The sequence below is a fragment of the Pan troglodytes genome, chromosome 1 (genome assembly GCF_028858775.2).
Source record: "Pan troglodytes isolate AG18354 chromosome 1, NHGRI_mPanTro3-v2.0_pri, whole genome shotgun sequence".
Classification (NCBI taxonomy): Eukaryota; Metazoa; Chordata; class Mammalia; order Primates; family Hominidae; genus Pan; species Pan troglodytes.
Window position 1 is genome coordinate 93,477,203 of NC_072398.2, and position 22,113 is coordinate 93,499,315.

The 22,113-nt window shown below is 44.0% G+C and overlaps 1 protein-coding gene across 16 annotated transcripts in view; it reads right to left on the minus strand.

Moving 5' to 3' along the window:
- Positions 1-22,113, minus strand: part of DAP3 (death associated protein 3) — a 48,246-nt gene that overhangs the window by 9,934 nt on the left and 16,199 nt on the right. For 6 of the 16 annotated variants that reach the window (XM_016947186.3, XM_063812476.1, XM_063812494.1 and 3 more), the window contains exons 2-7: positions 18,723-18,774; positions 11,416-11,538; positions 6,937-7,038; positions 3,061-3,169; positions 2,531-2,623; positions 823-953 (exon numbers count right to left, since the gene is read on the minus strand). In XM_016947186.3, coding sequence (XP_016802675.2) covers positions 823-953; positions 2,531-2,623; positions 3,061-3,169; positions 6,937-7,038; positions 11,416-11,538; positions 18,723-18,767 — 603 coding nt within the window. In that variant the 5' untranslated portion in view covers positions 18,768-18,774. Of the gene's footprint in view, positions 1-822; positions 954-2,530; positions 2,624-3,060; positions 3,170-6,936; positions 7,039-11,415; positions 11,539-18,722; positions 18,775-19,868; positions 19,980-22,113 lie in introns of all 16 variants that reach the window. The other 10 variants (XM_063812479.1, XM_063812497.1, XM_024348898.3 and 7 more) reach the window with 3 other exon arrangements.

Sequence of the window (22,113 nt, forward strand, 5' to 3'; positions counted from 1 at the left end):
AGACCATATCTCGCTCTGTTACCCAGGCTGGAGTACAATGGCGCTATCTCGGCTCACTGCAACCTCTGATTCCCAGGTTCAAGAGATTCCCCTGCCTCAGCCTCCTGAATAGATGGGCCTACAGGCGTGCACCACCACACCTGGCTAATATTTGTATTTTTAGTAGAGATGGGGTTTCACCATGTTGGCCAGGCTCATCTTGAACTCCTGACCTCAGGTGATCTGCCTGCCTTGGCCTCCCAAAGTGCTGACATTACAGGTGTGAGCCCCTGTGCCTGACCAAAGTGAATGCTTTCTAATCCATTTCTGCTTGGAGCCTTGAAGAAACATACATAAGGGATTCTGATGAAAATGTCCAGAATGAGACTCTGGCATCTGCATTTTTAACAAGCTCTTAGGTGACTCTGCTTTATATCCAGAGTTGAAGGCCCCTGGTCTAGACAGGGTATCCAAGAATCACCAGGGTAAAGAAGAATTTTTCCAATACATTTCTGGTTCCCTAAAAAGATATTGTCTGGAGAAAATCATGTAGTTGGAAATGTGCTTGCAAGGGACTGGAGGCTGTACCTTGAAAAGTCAATGAATCAACTGGATTTCACTTTGCTACCCACAAAATGGGAACAACTTACTGTTGCCTATTTATTTCACATGGATAAATGAGTTTCAAGTTATGAGTCCACTGTGAGCAAAACATATGAAAGAAATTAAAAATGATACAGTTATTCCAACTCCAGTATCAGTTCTCCATAGTCTATTGGTACTCAGGGCACAAAGAATCCATGTAAGGACTACCTAGCACTCAACTTCTGGGAGTCTAGTCACCTGGTTCAGGAAGCGCTCATTTGTAGTTTTGAAATTCTTCAGCCAGGTTGAAGCCTCTAAAGGTTGATCAAAGCGCTGTTTGTTGTAGCTGGACTGCAGAAGATCCTGACAATTTTTCACCCAAAGATGAGCTTTAAAAAAAAGAGGCAGAAGAAAACAAGCCAGGCAGAAACTGTATTCAACTTGAAATATTCTATGCCTCTTTTAAGTTATGGGAAATGACTTTAGTTTCTCATATATATGTCTTTTCTTTTTTTTTTTTTTTTTGAGACAGGGTCTTGCTCTGTCACCCAGGCTAGAAGGCAGGATGTGATCACAGTTCACTGTAACCTTGAACTCCTAGGCTCAGGCAATCATCCTGCCTCAGCCTCTCAAAGTGCTGTTGAACCACTATGCCTGGCCTTGTCAGGTCCATCTTAGACTAAACATTATCATTAGAATCAATATATAAAACATACCAAGTGTATTAAATATCACTTCTGCTTTCTGGCAGGTTTGAAAGGTAAGTCAGAAAATGTGGATGTTACATAAGCAGGGTTGTTTAAAAAAGAAAGAAAATGTGGATGCACACAACACTGAACAAAAAAGAGACAAATGCAAGTTTTGACAATCCATACTGATGACTCTAGAATGCTGATAAATAGTAAAAGGCTCTGTGGGTACTCAGGACTGTTAACAGATGGCAAAAACAAAACAAAACAAAACAAAACTCCATGGCGACCTCTAAGGCAGAAGTTTATGTCCATGGGTATTAAATATCAAAAGAAGGACTGCTTAGCATCAAAAGGCTTCAGGAAGCTTTTAGCCGAATTTCCTTTTGTCACATTGACTTCACCTTATAATCTGCTTGGCAGTAATATCACGAAGAAATCATGATGGATGAGCTCAGACTGCTCTACATCTGGAGTAAAGGCTTTTCTTCTTCTTCTTTTTTTTTTTTTTTGAGACAGGGTCTTGCTTTGTTGCCCACGCTAGAGTGTAGTGGTGCGATCACAGCTCACTGCAGCCTCCTCCTGGGCTCTAAGCAATATTCCAGCCTCAGCCTCCCAAAGTGCTGGGATTATAGGTTTGAGCCATCGTGACTGGCAAAGGCTTTTCCTTTAGCTATCAGATCCCTGTTAGGAAAGTAAAGCTGAGGCCGGGTGCAATGGCTCATGCCTGTAATCCCAGCACTTTGGGAGGCCGAGGCAGGTGGATCACCTGAAGTCAGGAGTTCGAGACCAGCCTGGCCAACATGGTGAAACCCTGTCTCTACTAAAAATACAAAAAAAATTAGCCGGGCATGGTGGCGGGCGCCTGTAGTCCCAGCTACTCAGGAGGCTGAGGCAGAAGAATGGTGTGAACCCGGGAGGCGGAGCTTGCAGTGAGCTGAGATCGTGCCACTGCACTCCAGCCTGGGCGACAGAGCAAGACTCTGTCTCAAAAAAAAAAAAAAAAAAAAAAAAATTAGCTGGGTGTGGTGGTGTGGTGGGTGCCTGTAATCCCAGCTACTTGGGAGGCTGAGGGCAGGAGAATCTCTTGAGCCTGGGAGGCGGAGGTTGCAGTGACCTGAGATTGCGCCTCTGCGCTCCAGACTGGCCGACAAGAGCGAAACTCCATCTCAAAAAAAAAAAAAAAAAGAAAAGAAAAGAAAATTAAAGCTGCAAGGCTACCACAGTAACAGGATAACTAAACCTAACAGACAGAAGAAACAACAGGAAGTTCTTACCATCTGGAATATGTAGTATCAGCCAGTCCTGTTTTGCACAGAAATGAATAACATGGCAAAGACTTAGGGTTTTTCCTGTTCCCTTCTCTCCATCTAAAGTATGTGTTGTTAAAGAAAACATGACTGGAAGGATCACTTGTACTGTGAACAGTAGTTATGCTTTGTTTTGTTTTTTTGAGATGGGGTTGGAGTGCAGTGGCTTGATATCAGCTCACAGCAACCTCCGCTTCCCGGGTTCAAGCGATTCTCCTGCCTCAGCTTCCCAAGTAGCTGGGATTACAGGTGCACGCTACCACACCCGGCTAATATATTGCATTTTTAGTAAATGCGGGGTTTCGCCATGTTGGCCAGGCAGGTCTTGAACTCCTGACTTCAGGCGATACGCCTGCCTCGGCTTCCCAAACTCCTGGGATTATAGGTGTGAGCTACCGTGCCCGGCCTCAACAGTACTTTTTTTCATTTCTTCTGTTGCCTTATTTGAGGGGAGAAAGCATTGGCTCATGAGGGTCCACGCAGGCAGGAAAGGATACACAGAAGATATCGTATAGCCGGATAAGCAAAACTGGTGTTTTTCAGGTAATGCAGAAGTTCTAGGGCTGGTTTCCTTACCATCAGGCAAGCTTCACTGAATGTCTTCACCTGATAAAGTAGGAAAGAAGGAAAGAGTGGGTGGGGTGTGGAAGGAGTGGGTGGGGGGGTGGTATATATACTCTGCCTAAAGTGGCAACCAAGACCATCAGATTGCATGCCTCTAATTTATTCAGTTAGGAGAAGCTGGGTTGGTACTGAGTTTGAAAATCTATCCATATAACTTAGCTAAAAACTGAAATACATTATTCCACACTAAGTAACATGATAGTCAGCTTTTGATTATTCCTGTTACTGAAGCATATAGTCTATCTCAGCTGAAATCTATAAATAATTGATATATCTCATAACAAAATTATGTATACCACTTAGGGCCACTGTAAATATGGAAAGCATATAGAAAAATGCTTAAAATTTCTGACACAAGTTAATAATTCAATAAACATTAACTCTTTACATTTTTTTTCTTTTTTTTTTTTTGAGACGGAGTTTCACTCTTGTTGCCCAGGCTGGAGTGCAATGGCACGATCTCGGCTCACCACAACCTCTGCCTCCCAGTTCAAGTGATTCTCCTGCCTCAGCCTCCCGAGTAGCTGGGATTACAGGCACCCACCACCATGCCCGGCTATTTTGTATTTTTAGTACAGAAGGAGTTTCTCCATGTTGGTCAGGCTGGTCTCAAACTCCCGACCTCAGGTGACACCCCCGCCTCGGCCTCCCAAAGTGCAGGGATTACAGGCGTGAGCCACTGCACCTGGCCTAAAATTTATTTTTAGTTAATTTTTTTTTTTTTTTTTTTTTGAGACAGAGTGTCACTCTGTCACCCAGGCTAGAGTGCAGTGGTGCGATCTCGGCTCACTGCAACCTCCGCCTCCGGGGTTCAAGCAATTCTTCTGCCTCAGCCTCCTCAGTAGCTGGGATTACAGGTGCCACCACCATGCCAGGCTGATTTTTGTAACTTTAGTAGAGACAGGCTTTCACCATGTTGGTCAGGCTGGTCTCGAACTCCTGACCTCATGATCCACCCGCCTCAGCCTCCCAAGGTGCTGGGATTATAGGCGTGAGCCACCGCACCTGGCCTAAAATTTATTTTTATTACTTTAACCATTTAGACTTTTTTCTCTAGAACTAAATACATGGCGGCTCAGGAGCAGGTGTGACCAGCTGCCTCACAACTCTAAGGCCATCCATACCTCATACCTCCAGCATACTAACCTTTCAGAGTTTAATTCCCCTTTTGCTACCAGAATACTTTGGTGGGAAATTTGGGAAGCACTAATGTGTGTGAAACTGATTTGCAAAGAAAATATTAAAATATGTCTACTAATAAGAATATCTAACAAATACTGTTTGTAAGTATAACTAAAATAGTGTTAATTTTTTTTTTTTTTTTTTTGAGACAGAGTCTCGCTCTGTCGCACAGGCTGGAGTGCAGTGACACGATCTCAGCTCACTGCAACCTCCGCCTCCCGGGTTCAAGCGATTCTCCTGCTTCAGCCTCACAAGTAGCTGTGACTACAGGCGTGTGCCACCACGCCCAGCTAATTTTTGTATTTTTAGTAGAGATGGAGTTTCACCATGTTGGCCAGGCTCATCTTGAACTCCTGGCCTTAAGTAATCTGCCCACCTCAGCTTCCCAAAGTGCTGGAATTACAGGCGTGAGCCATTGTACCCAGCCAGTGTTGATATTTTTAAAAGAAATCCTAACAAAACAATTGAATTGGTGTAGGATTTGACAGGCAATTCCAAACTTAATAGAAGGCTCAATGTTCAAAAAAACATGATAAAGGTATTAAAACAAATGTTGGCTGGGCGTGGTGGCTCATGCCTGTAATCCCAGCACTTTGGGAGGCCAAGGCAGGTGGATCACCTGAGGTTAGGAGTTGGAGAGCAGCCTGGCCAATATGGCAAATCCCCATGTCTACTAAAAATATAAAAATTAGCCAGGTGTGGTGGTGAGCACCTGTAATCCCAGCTCCTTGGGAGGCTGAGGCAGGAGAATCACTTGAACCCAGGAGGCGTAGGTTGCAGTGAGCTGAGATCGCATCACTGCATTCCAGCCTGGGCGACAAAAGTGAAACTCCATTTCAAAAAAAAGTCACATCAGGGCTGGGAGCTGTGGCTCACACCTGTAATCCCAGCACTTCGAGATGCCAATACAGGAGGATCGCTTGAGCCCAGGAGGTCAGAGATGTAGAGTGTGCTGTGGGCTGTGGTCACGCCACTGTACTCCAGCCTGGTTGTCAGAGTGAGACCCTGTCTCTATAATTAAAATAATAGTAATAAAATAAAGTCAGCTACTCTGAGCACACTGTCCGTGAGTTAGGTCTGCTCCAAAAGGAGCAGTATTTAAAAAAAAAAAAAAGTCATATTAGGCAGTATGACAATGCTAATATCCACAAACAATGGTGAGGAAGTAGGCCTTCATGTAAATGAAAATTATGAAAAGAACCTGTAAGTTCTTCCAGAGTATTGTTGGTTAAGCCAGTCTGAAAACAACTTCAAATAGTTAATTAATGATAGAACCTCACAACTCTGAAGCTGAATAAACATTGTACTGTGTATGTCTTGGAACAGTTTAAAGTGCCACTGCAGATGATTTCTTCAACAAAATTTTTTTTAATTAAAATTGTTTTTTGGAGACAGGGTCTCACTCTGTTGTCCGAGTTGGGGTGCCGTGGCACTATCGTAGCTCACTGCAGCCTGAACTCCTGGGCTCAAGCCATCCTCCTGCCTCAGCCTCCTAAGCAGCTACCACACATGACTAAATGTTTTTCTTTTATTTTAAGTGAGCAGCAGCAAGATTTATTGAGAAGAGCAAAAGAACAAAGCTTCCACAGTGTGGAAGGGGACCCGAGAGGGTTGCCCATGTTTTTCTTTTCTAAATAAAGATACAGTCTCATTATATGGCCCAGCTGGTCTTGAACTCCTGCGCTCAAACAATCCTCCCACCTTCACCTCCCAAAGTGCTGAGACTACAGGCATAAACTACCTTGCCTGGCCTGTTATACCTTATTTTATTTTATGCTTGAGATAAGGTCTTGCTCTGTTGCCCAGGCTGGGGTACAGTGGTGCAATCATGGCTCACTGAAGCCCTCACCTCCTGAGCTCAAGCGATCCTCCAACCTCAGCCACCTGAGTAGCTGTGACTACAGGTGTGCATCATGCCCGGCTAATTTTTAATTTTTAATTTTTGTAGAGACAGGTCTCCCTATGTTGCCTAGACTGGTCTCGAACTCCTGGGCCCAAGTGATCCTTCCACCTTGGCCTCCCAAAGTGCAGCTGGTATTACAGGCGTGAGCCATAGCGCCCAGCCTGTTATGCCCTTATTATTCATCTAATTTCCCGAAATAAACCACACTAAAGAAATGAGATCCTCTGGCTCGCATGCTAAAACTCACCTGCACAGGCAAGTTTGATAACATTTTCACAAAATCCACAAGAGAATAAAAACCAATGCATCTAATCAAAATATTGCTTCTATTTAGCTCAGGAGTGTACTATGATTTTGCTTTTGTGCAGCATATTAACTATTTTCATGATATTTTGCCAAGGCAAATTTTAAGTTCATTTAAAACAATTATTTGATGCTGAAATTACTGGAATCTTCTTGGGCTATACAAGGAGGAAAACATCAATATTGTTTAAACATGAGCTTAAAGTAATTGTACTAGTCACAAAAGGTAATCAACACATGAATTTCTGTTTTTCAGATTAAATTTCATCTTTTTAAATTTTCTTCTCATTTAGCCCCACTCCTTTGCTAGCAGCAGCTTGTGTTCTGGGCTCCCTCCAATTCCATTCCCTGTCTTGAGCACCTGCATCACAAAGCGAGGAGGAAGGCCATGGGGAAATACAGTCTTCAAATCCTGGGGGGAGATGTTGTAGTGCTGACCCTCGTGCTGATCCCCATGCTTGGCCTAGGAAATAAGAGTGCAAACAGGTATAATGGTGACAAAGTGACCAAGACTTTCTTTTTTGTCTTATCTATGTGTGTGTATATATGTATGTCTATGTGTATATATATATATACATACATACATACATATATATACACATACATACATATATATATACACATACATATATATATATATTATTTTTAAAATGGAGTTTTACTTTTGTCACCCAGGCAGGAGTGCAATGGTGCGATCTTAGCTCACTGCAACCTCCGCCTCCTGGGTACAAGCAATTCTCCTACCTCAGCCTCCCAGTAGCTGGCATTACAATCTGCCACCGCACCCGGCTAATTTTTGTATTTTTAGTAGAGACGGGGTTTCACCATGTTGGTCAGGCTGGTCTTAAACTCCTGACCTCAGGTGATCTGCCTGCCTCAGCCTCCCAAAATGCTGCGATTACAGGGTGAGCCATCTTGCCCAGCCTTGTCTTCTTCTTTTTTTGAGACGGAGTCTCGCTCTGTCACCCAGGCTGGAGTGCAATGGTGTAATCTCGGCTCACTGCAACCCCCGCCTCCCGGGTTCAAGAGATTCTCCTGCCTCAGCCTCCCGAGCATCTGGGACTACAGGCACGCGCCACCACGCCCAGCTAATTTTTGTATTTTTAGTAGAGACGGGATTTCACCATGTTGACCAGGATGGTCTTGATCTCTTGACCTTGTGATCCGCTCACCTCGACCTCCCAAAGTGCTGGGATTACAGGCGTGAGCCACAGCGCCTAGCCCAGCCTTGTCTTTTTATCTGTGACCAAGACTTTGAAAATTGGATAAGGCCTGCTATTCACTCATGTCTTTATGTGTTTTTTTTTGGTTTGTTTGTTTTGTTTTTTTTTTTTGAGATGGAGTTTCACTCTTGTTGCCCAGGCCGAAGTGTAATGGCACGATCTTGGCTCACCACAACCTCCGCCTCCCGGGTTCAACCAATTCTCCTGCCTCACCCTCCCACGTAGCTAGGATCACAGGCATGTGCCACCACGCCTGGCTAATTTTGTATTTTTAGTAGAGACAGGGTTTCTCCATGTTTAGTAGAGACAGGCTGGTCTTGAACTCCCGACCTCAAGTGATCCACCTGCCTCAGCTTCCCAAAGTGCTGGGATTACAGGCGTGAGCCACTGCACCCGGCCTTTATGTCTTTTTTTTTTTTTTTTTTTTTTTTGAAACAAGATCTTGCTCGGTTTACCAGGCTGGAATGCAGTGGTACAATCACGGCTCACTGAGGCCTCCAATTCCCAGGCTCAAGAGATCCTCCCGCCTCAGCCTCACAAGTAGCTGGGACCACAGGTGTGCACCACTACACCTGGCTCATTTTTTTACTTTTTTGGTAGAGATGAGGTCTTGCTATGTTGCCCAGGTTGGTCTTGAACTCCTGAGCTCAAGTGATCCTCCCACTTTGGCCTCTTAGTGTTGGGATTACAGGCGTGAGCCACTGTGCCTGGACCACTCATCTCTTAAAGCTGGAAAAGATATCTCCCATTGTTTTGAGAAAGCCTGTTGCCCAGACTGGAGTGCAGTGGCCTGATCTCAGCTGACTATAGCCTTGACCTCCTGGGCTCAAGTGATCCTTGTACCTAAACCTCTCAAGTAGCTGGGACTACAGGCACATGCCACTATGCACTGCTAATTGAAAAACTTTTGGCCGAGTGCAGTGGCTCATGCCTGTCATCCCAGCACTATGGGAGGCCAAGGCAGGTGGATTATGAGGTCAGGAGTTCAAGACCAGCCTGGCCAAGAGGGTGAAAGCCTGTCTCTACAAAAAATACAAAAAATTAGCCAGGCACGGTGGCAGGCGCCTGTAATCCCAGCTATTCGGGAGGCTGAGGCAGAGAACTGCTTGAACCCGGGAGGTGGAGGATCCAGGGAGCCAAGATCACGCCACTGCACTCCAGCCTGGGTGACAGAGCAAGGCTCCGTCTAAAAAAAAGAAAAAGAAAAAGAAAATTTTTTTTGGCTGGGCACAGTGGCTCATGCCTGTAATCCCAGCACTTTAGGAGGCCAAGGTGAGCGGATTGCCTGAGGTCAGGAATTCAAGACCAGCCTGGCCAACATGGTAAAACCCCATCTGTACTAAAAATACAAAACTTAGCCAGGCATGGTGGTGGATGCCTGTAATCACAGCTACTTGGGAGGCTGAGACAGGAAAATCATTTAAACCTAGGAGGTGGAGGTTGCAGTGAGACGAGACTGCGCCATTGCACTCCAGCCTGGGCAAGAAGAGTGAAACTCTGTCTCAAAAAAAAAAAAAAAAAAAAAAAAAAAAATTGTTGTAGAGTTAGGGTCTTGCTATGTTGCCTAGGCTAGTCTAGAACTCCTATGCTCAAGTGATCCTCCCACCTAGGCCTCCCAAAGTCCTGGGATTACAGGCATAAGCTACTGTGCCCAGCCTCATTTATCTTAGCCAAGAATGCTGGTTGCTGCCCTCAAACCCAGTATGTATATAAAAGTGGTGGCCCAAATAATGAAGCCAATTGCTCATCAAAGTAAACCGTAGATGTAGGGGTAGCAAAGACAATTCTTGCCATCTGGATTCTTCTGTGCTGTGTATAGAGATGCTCCAGTCATGTGACAAGATCATCTGCATGCTGCTGTTTCCATAGAAACCCCAGAGGAATTGGCAGATAAAAGGACTGCAATTACAGAGAAAGCTGAAAAGACACTTCAGTGGCTTGATTCATTTATTCTACTTCATTTTGTGTTTGTGAAAATAGGTGAATGGTATATATATATCTCTGCATCTATCTATCTATCTATCTATCTATCTATCTATCTATCTTTCTTTTTTTTTTTTTTTTAGACAGAGTCTTGCACTGTCGCCCAGGCTGGAGTGCAGTAGCACGATCTCAGCTCACTGCAAGCTCCACCTCCAGGTTCATACCATTCTCCTGCCTCAGTCTCCCGAGTAGCTAGGATTACAGGCGCCCGCCACCATGCTCAACTAATTTTTTTTGTATTTTTAGTAGAGATGGGGTTTCACTGTGTTAGCCAGGATGGTCTCAGTCTCCTGACCTCATGATCCGCCTGCCTTGGCCTCCCAAAATGCTGGGATTACAGGCGTGAGCCACCTCACTCAGCCATATATATATACTTTTTAAGACAGAGTCTTGCTCTCTTGCCCAGCCTGGAGTGCAGTGGCGCGATCTTGGCTCACTGCAACTTCTGCCTCCTGGGTTCAAGCAATTCTCCTGCCTCAGCCTCCTGAGTAGCTGGGATTACAGGTGCCCGCCACCACACCCAGCTAATTTTAGTATTTTTAGTAGACAGGCTTTTGCCATGTTGGCTAGGCTGGTCTAGAACTCCTGACCTCAAGTGATCCTCCTGCCTCGGCCTCCCAAAGTGCTAGGATGACAGTCGTGAGCCACCCCGCATGGCCAAAGGCTAGAGATATATTTAAAACACACCCTGCTGAGATCATGTTTTGGGTAATGGGTGTTTACTTTTTCTTTCCACACAGACTATATTAAGATGGGAAGACTCAGAGGGTAGGGGCAGGGAAAGAAAGCTATTGGTTCCTAACATTACAGCACACACCACAAATTAATTTCATTTATGAGAGGCAGCAACAAAAAGAAATCAATATCCAGTCTAATGGGGAACTGGACTAGAAAATGCAACACTAGATACTGCTGGAATCCTGGCTTCTGCAGACAAAATTCACTTTAAATGCTGCTCTTCTCACAACAAATCAAGTTAGTTCCCTCTCCAGACCCTAGGAAATCCACTTACAAAACTGCAAAATAGCACCAGATTGGTTATTAGAAAAATTGGCTTCTGAACCTGCCCTGGTAGAAAATTGTGGGCAAGTAGTTTAATTTCTTTAGTACTCTCCATACCAGAGTTTGTTAAGTTATGGCTGGGCACCTGTTTTGTAAATAGAGTTTTACTGGAACATGTTCACACCCATTTGTTTATGGCAGAGTTGAGTACTTGTGACAGATCATCTCAGTCCATCGGCCTGAAATATTCACTACATGGTCCTTTAAGAAAAAGTCTGTCACCCAACACATAATATAAGCAATAATAATTGGTAAACTTACCCTGTAAGAAATTAAACTTAGTAAGTATTGAGTATTCGACAACTCTATGCTCAGCAAAATCCGTGGAACTAGGTGAATTCACTAGTAGAGATTACATGGGAACTGATAGAGACCGAGCTGGCCAGTGTATGTTACCACAGTATCAGACAGGGACAGGGAGAATCTGGGTTCCAGAGTGCTATCTCAGGTGCACTATCTGAGTAAATGCAAATCTACTAAGCTTCTTTCAGTTTCAGTTTTCCTATGCAAAATGAGGACAGGAACACAAATCATAAGCCCTGAGAAACCCCATATACATATTAGTAACTCACCGGGTCATTCTCATTGGTGCGGGAAATAGCTCTCGGACTCTCAACTGGAACCTGGTTATCTAGGTGAGCAGCAATGCTTTGGCGAGCCTGGGTCCCCATGTGTAAAAAACGCCCAGGGTCCAACTATAAGAGAAACCATTTCAGTGTTACGGGGTTATCAAACTTTTTTTTTTTTTTTTTTTTGAGATGTAGTTTCTCTCTTGTTGCCCAAGCTGGAGTGCAATGGCGTGATCTCAGGCTCACTACAACCTCCGCCTTCCAGGTTCAAGTGATTCTCCTGCCTCAGCCTCCTGAGTAACTGGGATTACAGGCGTGCGCCACCACACCCGTCTGATTTTTTATATTTTTAGTAGAAACAAGATTTCACCATATGGGCCAGGCTGGTCTTGAACTCCTGAACTCAGGTGATCTGCCCGCCTCTGCCTCCCAAAATGCTGGGATTACAGGCTTGAGCCACCACACCTGGCCAATCAAACTTTTTATGCTTGCCAAAACACTGAGAAGGTGAGCCATGTCTGCAACAGGGATGTCACTAACATACATTTTTCTTTTTTTTTTTGAGATGGAGTCTCGCTCTGTCGCCCAGGCTGGAGTGCAGTGGCACGATCTCGGCTCACTGCAAGCTCCGCCTCCCGGGTTCACGCCATTCTCCTGCCTCAGCCTCCCGAGTAGCTGGGACTACAGGCGCCCGCCACCACGCCTGGCTAATTTTTTGTATTTTTAGTAGAGGTGTATTTTTAGTAGGGGTTTCACTGTGTTAGCCAGGATGGTCTCGATCTCCTGACCTCATGATCCGCCCGCCTCTGCCTCCCAAAGTGTTGGGATTACAGGCGTGAGCCACCGCGCCCGGCAACATTTTTCTTCTATGTAAAAAGGATCCCTGTTATTATTTAAAATTCACTAAGTCCAATGACATTATTCATATTCTGTATCTGTTCCAGTCTGTGTATTGCCTTATCAGGGGTCTGTCCTATACGGAAACAAACAATTCTGTCAGAGATTATTCAGGAGCATACATAGCATAGCCATTAGCAAACTTGAAGCAGGAAAGCTCTTTTAATGCGCTTGCACAGCGATGAATGGTTGTCAAAACTGTGTAATTCTCATTCTCTGTCAGTCACCTCAGTTATCAGGGGATCAGTGCAATGCTCCTCACTATGTGACAGCTATAATTACATGCCCTGTAACAATTTTCCTGCTAATTGTGCCCTGGAATAAAGGATCTTTCATTAGAGACATGTAATAAGGGAGTATGTCAAATACACAGCTAAGTGAAAGCAAACTGCTCTATAGGTAACTCAGTGAACTGTACACCGAAACCTCTGAACCAACAGGGAGGGGAAGGGGGCGGATTTCGGTAGACAAATCTAACAAAATGGTAAGTGAAAAACCCCAAAACTGAGCTTAAGGATAACAAACCTTATGTAGAAAGTGAAAAGATGTGTTATGAGGAAAAGATTAGGGAATGCAGCCAGGAGAAGCAAGAGAACAGAAATATAATGGATAGTGTAATAAGGGAGTTGCTTAATAAATAGGTTATCATATGAAAGCTACCAGTATTTTATAGTCTCACCAAGCAGCTTCTCACTCTCTCTCTTTTTTTTAAGACAGGGTCTTGCTCTGTCACCCAGGCTGGAGTGCAGTGGCACGATCACGGCACACTGTAGTCTCAAACTCCCAGGCCCAAGCCATGCTCCCATCTCAGGCTCCCAAGTAGCTGGGACTACAGGTGCATGCCACTATGCCTAGCTAATTTTTTTAATTTTTTGTAGACAGGGTCTTGCTATGTTACCCAGGCTGCTCTCCAACTTCCTGCGCTCACGCGATCCTCCTGCCTCAGCCTCCCAAAGTGCTGGGATGATAGGTTTGAGCCACTGTACCTGGCTCACCAAGCAGCTTTTTGTGGGTTTTTTTTTTTTTTTTGAGATGGAGTCTTGCTCTGTTGCCCAGGCTGGGGTGCAGTGGCACAATCTTGGCTCTCTGCAACCTCCGCCTCCTGGGTTCAAGTGATTCTCCTGACACAGCCTCCTGAGCAGCTGGGATTATAGGAGTGTGCCACCACCCCCAGCTAATTTTTCTATTTTTAGTAGAGACAGGATTTTGCCATGTTGGCCAGGCTGGTCTCAAACTCCTGACCTCAGGTGGTCCTCCCACCCCAGGCTCCCAAAGTGCTGGGATTACAGGCGTGAGCCACCGTGCCCAGCCTACCAAGCAGCTTTTTGAGTGCAGAAAATATATGTTATCTCTGTACCATCCCTCCTCACACTTACACCCATTTTATGACATGATCCTAAATTATGTGTCTAACATTCCCACTACACAGGTTGAGAGACAGTATTGTACCCATCACATTTGTTTTTCTTTTTTTTTGAGATGGAGTCTCACTCTTGTCGCCCAGGCTGGGATGCAATGGCATGATCTCAGCTCACTACAACCTCTGCCCCCGGGTTCAAGTGGTTCTCCTGCCTCAGTAGCTGGGATTACAGGCGCCCGCCACCACGCCTGACTAATTTTTGTATTTTTAGTGGAGACTGGGTTTCACCATGTTGGTCACGCTGGTCTGGAACTCCTGACCTCAGGTGATCTGCCCGCCTTAGCCTCCCAAAGTGCTGGGATTATGGGTGTGAGCCACTATGCCCAGCCAACACATAACATTTTAACTTGTATCTTTATCTCTAAATCTTTGATTTTTTCATCGTTCATAGTCCTTAACCTTCCCGAAAATAGGTTTAACCTTCGACTAATCTAAAAGCTTGGATGGAGCCAGGTGTGGTGGTCCACTCCTGTAGTCCCAGCTACTTGGGAACTAAAGTGGAAGGACTGCTTGAGGGCAGGAGTTCCACATCAGCCAGGGAAGCACAGTGAGACCCCGACAATAAAAAAATTTTAAAAAGCTTAGAAGGTTCCAGAACGATGTCAAAATAAGTCTCAAATTCCTTAGCATAACAATCTAGACCACTGTGATGACTTCAGCCTACCTTTGTAATTTCATTTATAACCACATGACCATGCTAAAACATGTCACTTTTATGCCTCTATACTTCTGCTCATTCTACTTCAACTTCCCTCTCTCCCCATTTAAATCTTTCCCATTCATCAAGCCTCAACTCGAATGTCACATCCTCAGTGAAAATTTGCCAGACACCTCCAGTCAAAAGTAATTCTCTTTCCTTTCTGCTAATAGCACTCTTTGTATTGCACAGCAATTTTATTACACTGCCTTGAGTTGTACTCATGCCTACTGTTAACTGAGTATCTATTAGATGTTAGGCAATACAGTATTGTACATGTACTAGTTTTAAACCTAGAAATCCTAGAAGATAGGCAGAATATTATCAACCGTGTGTTATGATGGGGAAGATAAGGTTCAGGGAAGCTGAGTAATTTTGATTAAGGTCACAGAGTTTTAGGTGGTGAACTAGAATTGACATCCAAGTTTGTCTCTATTTTAAAAAAAACTGTATCATGTTATCTTACACATGCTTGTCTCCTAGGCTACATGCTCGGAAGAAAAGGGGTCAGATTTTATTCATTTTCATATCTCCCTCTCTGAGTACTTAACACACTACAGGTATTTAGTTTGCCCTGGAATAAAGAATCTGAAACTGAAAACATGCAATGAGAGAGTACGTAAAGCATCCACGAAGGAAAGTAAATGCTCTATAGGAAACTTTGTGAAGTATACACAGAAACTTCTGAACCATTACTTGTAGATTTTAATATAAAGTAACTGTCAAGTACTAGAGTTGCTCCAGCTTTGTCTGAGAATGTATGACTGTAAATTACAGCTGAAGCAGCAATGCTTGGGAAATATCCAAATATCCAAATCGTTCTCTACACTTCTCAGCCTCCCTTGCAGAAACAGCAGAGGTCATGTGATTCCTTTGGCTAAAGACCTATGAATGGAAATAACTTGTGTCATTGTGTCCTTTCTAATCAGAGCCAATTAAGTGTGAGGTATAAATTATCTCTCCCTCCCCACCTTAAAAGCTATATGTTGCGATGTATCCCAAGAAGGTAAACTTTTGTCCCTCCATCCAGACGTCAATCTTGCTTGCAAAGCCTTTTTGAAAGACAGGAACAGCAAAAACAAAGCACAACACATGCACACAACACAAACAATATCCTTTGTGTTAGGCCACTGAGAATACAAGGCTTGTTACTTCAGGGTAGCAATCTGAATAACACACCCTAGTACTACTTAAACGCTACTCAATTTTATCTACCGGAGAGAAAGCACCATGCCTCTTTAGCTGGAGAGAAAGCCGAGTGGAAAACAAACTATTCAAGGGCCACAAGGTGGTGCTATTTCTACAGTAATGTGATGACATTTTTGTTACACTTTTTTTTTTTTGACATAGGGTAGGGTCTTGCTATATTGCCCTGGACAGTCTCAAATTCCTGGGCCCACATGATCCTCCTGCCTCAGCCTCCCAAGTAGCTGAAACTACAGGTACTTTTTGAAGCAAATTAAAAGCTAGCAAAATGGAATCTTTTTTTTTTTTTTTTTTTTTTGAGACGGAGTTTCACTCTTGTTGCCCAGGCTGGAGTGCAATGGTGTGATCTTGGCTCACTGCAACCTCTGCCTCCCAGGTTCAAGTGATTCTGCTGCCTCAGCCTCCTGAGTAGCTGGGATTACAGGCATGCGCCACCGCGCCTGGCTAATTTTGTATTTTTAGTAGTGACGGAGTTTCTCCATGTTGGTCAGGCTGGTCTCGAACTCCCGACCTCAGGTGATCTGCCTGCCTCGGCCTCCCAAAGTGCTGGGATTACAGGTGTGAGCCACCATGCCTGGCCTACAGCAAAATGGAATCTTTAGTTCTTAAAGTTTTATATATGTTATCACTCAAGTAGACTGTTGTTTCCAGAGAAAACAACCATCTGTACAATTGCCTCTGTACAGTTCCAGAATGAACATCCTGCAGTTTCTGAAAGAGCATTTGTGAGCCAATCTAGAAGATCACCGTGATGGTTAATATTAAGCGTCAACTTGATTGGATTAAAGGCTGTAAAGTATTGTTCCTGGGTGTGTCTGTGAGGGTGTTGCCAAAGGAGATTAACATTTGAGTCAGTGGACTGGGAGAGGCAGACCCACCCTCAGTGTGGGTGGACACCATCTAATCACCTGCCAGGGCAGCTAGAATAAAGCAGGCAGAAGAAGGTAGGATGAGCCGACTTGCTGAGTCTTCCAGCCTTCATCTTTCTCCTGAGCTAGATGCTTCCCGCCCTCGAACACTGGACTCCAAGTTCTTCAGCTTTTGGACTCTTGGACTTACAACAGTGATTTGCCAGGGGCTCTCAGGCCTTTAGCCACTGACTGAAGGCTGCACTGTCAGCTTCCCTACTTTTGAAGTTTTGGGACTTGGACTGGCTTACTTGCTCCTCAGCTTGCTCATGGCCTACTGTGGGACTTCGCCAGATGGTGTGACTCAATACTCCTTAACAAACTCTCCTTCATATATACTTCTATCCTATTAGTGCTGTCCCTGTAGAGAACCCTGACTAATACAGTCACCCTGAACCAAACTAGTAAAAAAAAAAAACCAAAACTTTCTCTCACCAACAGCACTCTACAGTCTAGCCTCAGGTCTTTCTTGTCTGTTATTAAGAAAGAGGAAATTTTTTTTTTCTTTTGAGATGGAGTCTTACTGTTGCCCAGGCTAGAGTGCAGTGGCGTGATCTCGGCTCACTGCAACCTCCACCTCTTGGGTTCAAGCGATTCTCTTACCTCAGCCTCCCAAGTAGCTGGGATTACAGGCGTGTGCCACCACATGCAGCTAATTTTTGTATTTTTAGTAGAGACGGGGTTTCACTATGTTGGCCAGGCTGGTCTCAAACTGCTGACCTCAGGTGATCTGCCCGCCTCGGCCTCCCAAAATGCTGGGATTACAGGCATGAGCTACTGTGCCCGGCCGAGAGGAAATTTATTTTAGCCTTGTAATATGATCAGTTGAGTCCAGAATCCATCCCTCTGCTGATCCTTGCTTTCGTTTCATTTTATAATAATGGGTTATTTTATGTATTAATATATAGGCCTGAGGGAAGGGGGCACATGCAGGGAGAGCCATATAGGAGGAAGGGCTCCTTTTCTAGGAAATCTAATCTGTAATTAAATAATCAGCTGAAAATGACCAAGTCTTTCTGGCTCAGTTCTGAGCCTTTCAGGATCTCCTGCTGACTCGACTAATCCAGCTCAGGTGCTCCTCTTTGGTGCTGTAAGAGCACCATATTGAAATAGTCATTTTTTCATGATTCTACTGGACTGTAAGCTTCTGGAGAACATGGACCATAAAATGCAATAGAGCACAGTGGTTAGGCCACAGGCTTTGAAGTCAGACAGACCTGGCATCTCGTGTGGGCTTTGCAACCTCACAGGCTATTTCCTCAGGTAAGTTACCTAGCCAGTCTCATCTTTAGTTTCTCCATCTGTGAAACAAGGATATTATCTCGTTCATGGGTTGATCATGAGGATTAAAAAAATAAATCACTTAGTGTAGTACCTGGCACATAATAATACCCAACAAATAATAACTATTATTAGTGAAATGAGGCATCTTAGAATTCTGAGTACCTGCCATATAGAAGGTACTGAAGGCCGGGCACAGTGGCTCACGCCTGTAATCCCAGCACTTTGGGAGGCCTAGGTGGGCAGATCACGAAGTCAGGAGTTCGAGACCAGCCTAGCTAATATGATGAAACACCGTTTCTACTAAAAATACAAAAATTAGCCGGGCATGGTGGCAAGCGCCTGTAGTCCCAGCTATTCGGGAGGCTGAGGCAGAAGAATAGCTTGAACCCAGGAGGCAGAGGTTGCAGTGAGCCGAGATTGCGCCACTGCACACTCCAGCCTGGGCAACAGAGCGAGACTCCGTCTCAAAAAAAAAAAAAAAAAAAAAAAGAAAGTACTGAAAAACTATTTGGTAAATATGTGAAAAAATGAAGTAAACCAGCAGAATGGTCTTTTTCATGTACAATTTTATTTTTTATTCTATTTTAGATGCTAAAGCTGTAAATTGGCAACTTGTTTTTCTTTTAAATACTTCATTAAGGGATGATAACCATTCTCTAGTTGGCTAGAGAAATAAAGTTAATAAAGATAATTACAGTCAAACTTACTTATGTTTTCTGGAAAAATATTAATTCTCCTATTCCATGTTAAATTCTCAAGCACAATTATTCTACTGAAACCTGTTACATATGAAGTTTTCCAGAGCATTTCACTCTAGATACAATGAATCCATCTAAAAACAAGAATCTGGGAACCTAAAGGCAGTATGCACAGAGTGTTCAGGTCAGTCAGGACTCACCTTATGGATCCTAGAGATAAGCCTTGTTATTCCTTTCAGCATCATCCTTGCACTGTTACAAAAAAAAAAAGTGAAAAGGTAAACCACAAATGGGAAAAGATGTGTGCAACATGGAAAATTGACAATAGATTAATAGGGATTAATAATCTATATTGATATCTAGAATATATAAAGAATGCCTACAGCTTCATTAAAAAATGAGCAAAAGGCATGAACAGGCATTTCACAGAAAACAAAACACAAAAGGCTAGTGAACCCATGAAAAGATTTTTGAACCTCATTACAAATCAGGGAAATGCTAATTAAAATGATGAAAACCAGATACCATTCACAATCATCATACTGGGAAAATAAAAAAGTCAGGCGGGACACAGTGGCTCACATGTACAATCCCAACACTTTGGGAGGAACACTTCTCGGGGCTGAGGTGGGTGGATTGCTTGAGCCCAGGAGTTCAAGACTGGCCTCAGCAACAAAGTGAGACCCTGTCTTTACAAAAAATATAAAAATTAGCAGGGCATGGTGGTGCATGCCTGTAGTCCCAGCTCCTTGGAAGGCCAAGGCAGGAGGATCACTTGAGCTTGGGAGGAGGTGGAGGTCACAGTGAGCTGAGATGCACTACATTCCAGCATGGATGACAGAGTGAGACCACCTCAAAAAAAAAAAAAAGAAAATAGGCCAGGTGTAATGGCTCATACCTGTAATCCCAGCACTTTGGGAGGTCAAGGTGGGCAGATCACTTGAGGTCAGGAGTTCGAGACCAGCCTGGCCAACATGGTAAAACTTCGTCTCTACCAAAAAATATTTTAAAAAATTAGTCGGAGGCCACGCGCAGTGGCTCACGCCTGTAATCCCAGCACTTTGGGAGGCCGAGGCGGGCAGATCACGAGGTCAGGAGATCGAGACGGTCCTGGCTAACACGGTGAAAACCCATCTCTACTAAAAATGCAAAAAATTAGCTAGGTGTGGTGGTGGGCGCCTGTAGTCCCAGCTACTTGGGAGGCTGAGGCAGGAGAATGGCATGAAACTGGGAGGCTGAGCTTACAGTGAGCTGAGATCATGCCACTGCACTCCAGCCTGGGCGACAGAGCAAGACTGTGTCTCAAAAAAAAAAAAAAAAAATTAGTCAGGAGTGGTGATACGCACCTGTAGTCCCAGCTACTCTGGAGGCTAAGGCAGGAGGATTGCTTGCATCCAGAGGTTGCAGTGAGCTGATATCACACCACTGTACGCTAGCCCAGGTGACAGAGTGAGACTCTGTCTCAAAAAAAAAAAAAAAACAGAAAAAGAAAATTAAAAAGTCAGACAATAGCAAATGTTAAATAGGCTGCGAAACATTACATTGTATTCAACTTTCATACATGTCAATGAAAGTATAAATACACTATCTTTGCAAAGTTGAAAATGCACAAAACAAAGTTGAAAATACACTATCGTTGCAAAGTTGAAAATGCACAAACAAAAAGTTGAAGTGGTGGCTCAAGCCTGTAATCCCAGTACTTTGGGAGGCCAAGGCAGGTGGATCACCTGAGGTCAGGAGTTCAAGACCAGCTGGCCAACATGGTGAAACCCAATCTCTACTAAAAATACAAAAAATTAGCTGGGCGTGGTGGTACACACCAGTAATCCCAGCTACTCGGGAGGCAGAGGCAGGAGGATTCCTTGAACCTGGGAGGCAGAGGTTGCAGTGAGCCGAGATCGTGCCATTATATTCCAGACTGGGCAACAAGAGTGAAACTCTGACTCAAAACCAAAACCGAAACCAAAACTTCTACATGTACACTGGGAAATATATATAAGGAGGTTCATACTAGCAGAGTATGAATTATAAAAAAACTGTAGAAAAAACTAATGTCCCTTAGTAGAACAGTAGATAGAGACAGTCATAAAATGGAATATTAGAAAGCAATTAAATGAAAAAATTACCATTGCATGCATCAACATGGATCTCAAAAATGAATACTGAGTGAACGCTATTACATCTGGCATGACATAACATATAAAATTCAAAACCAAAAAGCTTCATTAATTATTTGGGGGATATAAATAGGAAAACTGAAACAAAAAAGCAAGAGAATGATGAAAACAACATTTAGAATAATGGTTACTTCTGGGGAGAAGAAAAGGGAAGAAGATTGGGGCAGGGCACACAAGGAAACTGATAATAAACTAACACTGGATAATGGATACATGAGAATTTATTATTTTCATATCATGTGTATTATATTCATTTTTTTGTATACAGGAAATATCTAATTTAAAAGCCCGAATCTTTTGGAGCTAAGAGGTTTAAAATACTTAAATGTAACTCTCAATATCCAGTAGTTATGGAATAACTGAATTAAATGTCTATGTAATTAATTAGTTCATTTTGGCTATAAATTTTTTTTTTTTTTTTTTTTGAGACGGAGTCTTGCTCTGTCACCCAGGCTGGAGTGCAGTGGCGCGATCTTGGCTCACTGCAAGCTCCACCTCCCGGGTTCACGCCATTCTCCTGCCTCAGCCTCCCGAGTAGCTGGGACTACAGGCGCCCACCACCACATCCGGCTAATTTTTTGTATTTTTAGTAATGACGGGGTTTCACCATGTTAGCCAGGATGGTCTCGATCTCCTGACCTTGTGATCCTCCCGCCTCAGCCTCCCAAAGTGCTGGGATTACAGGCGTGAGCCACCGCGCCTGGCCTATTATAAATTTTTTTTGTTTGTTTTGTTTTGGTTTTTTTGAGATGGAGTTTCGCTCTTGTTGCCCAGGCTGGAGTGCAATGGCATGATCCCGGCTCACTGCAACCTCCACCTCCCGGGTTAAAGCGATTCTCCTGTCTCAGCCTCCTGAGTAACTGAAGTTAGAGATGCCAGCTACCACGCCCAGCTAATTTTTGTATTTTTAGTAGAGACAGGGTTTCACCATGTTGGCCAGGCTGGTCTCGAACTCCTGACCTCAGGTGATCCACCTGCCTCGGCCTCTCAAAGCGCTGGGATTACAGGTGTGAATTACCACACCCGGCACCCTTGGCTATCATTTTCACCTTTCTTTATTTTATTTTATTTATTTATTTATTTTGCGATGAAGTCTTGCTCTGTCACCCAAGCTGGAGTTCACTGGAACCTTGCCTCCCCGGGCTCAAGCGATTCTCCTGCCTCAGCTGCCTAAATGGCTGGGACTACAGGCATACACCACCACGTCCAGCTAATTTTTGTACTTGTAGTAGAAACGGGGTTTCACCATGTTGGCCAGGCTGGTCTTGAACTCCTGACCTCAGGTGATCCTCCCACCTCAGCCTCCCAAAGGGATTACAGGCGTGAGCCACCGCACCCAGAGACACCTTTCACAACCCAAATCTTTAAAGCAACAATAATAACAACCATAGAGTTGCAACCAATTAACCCAACA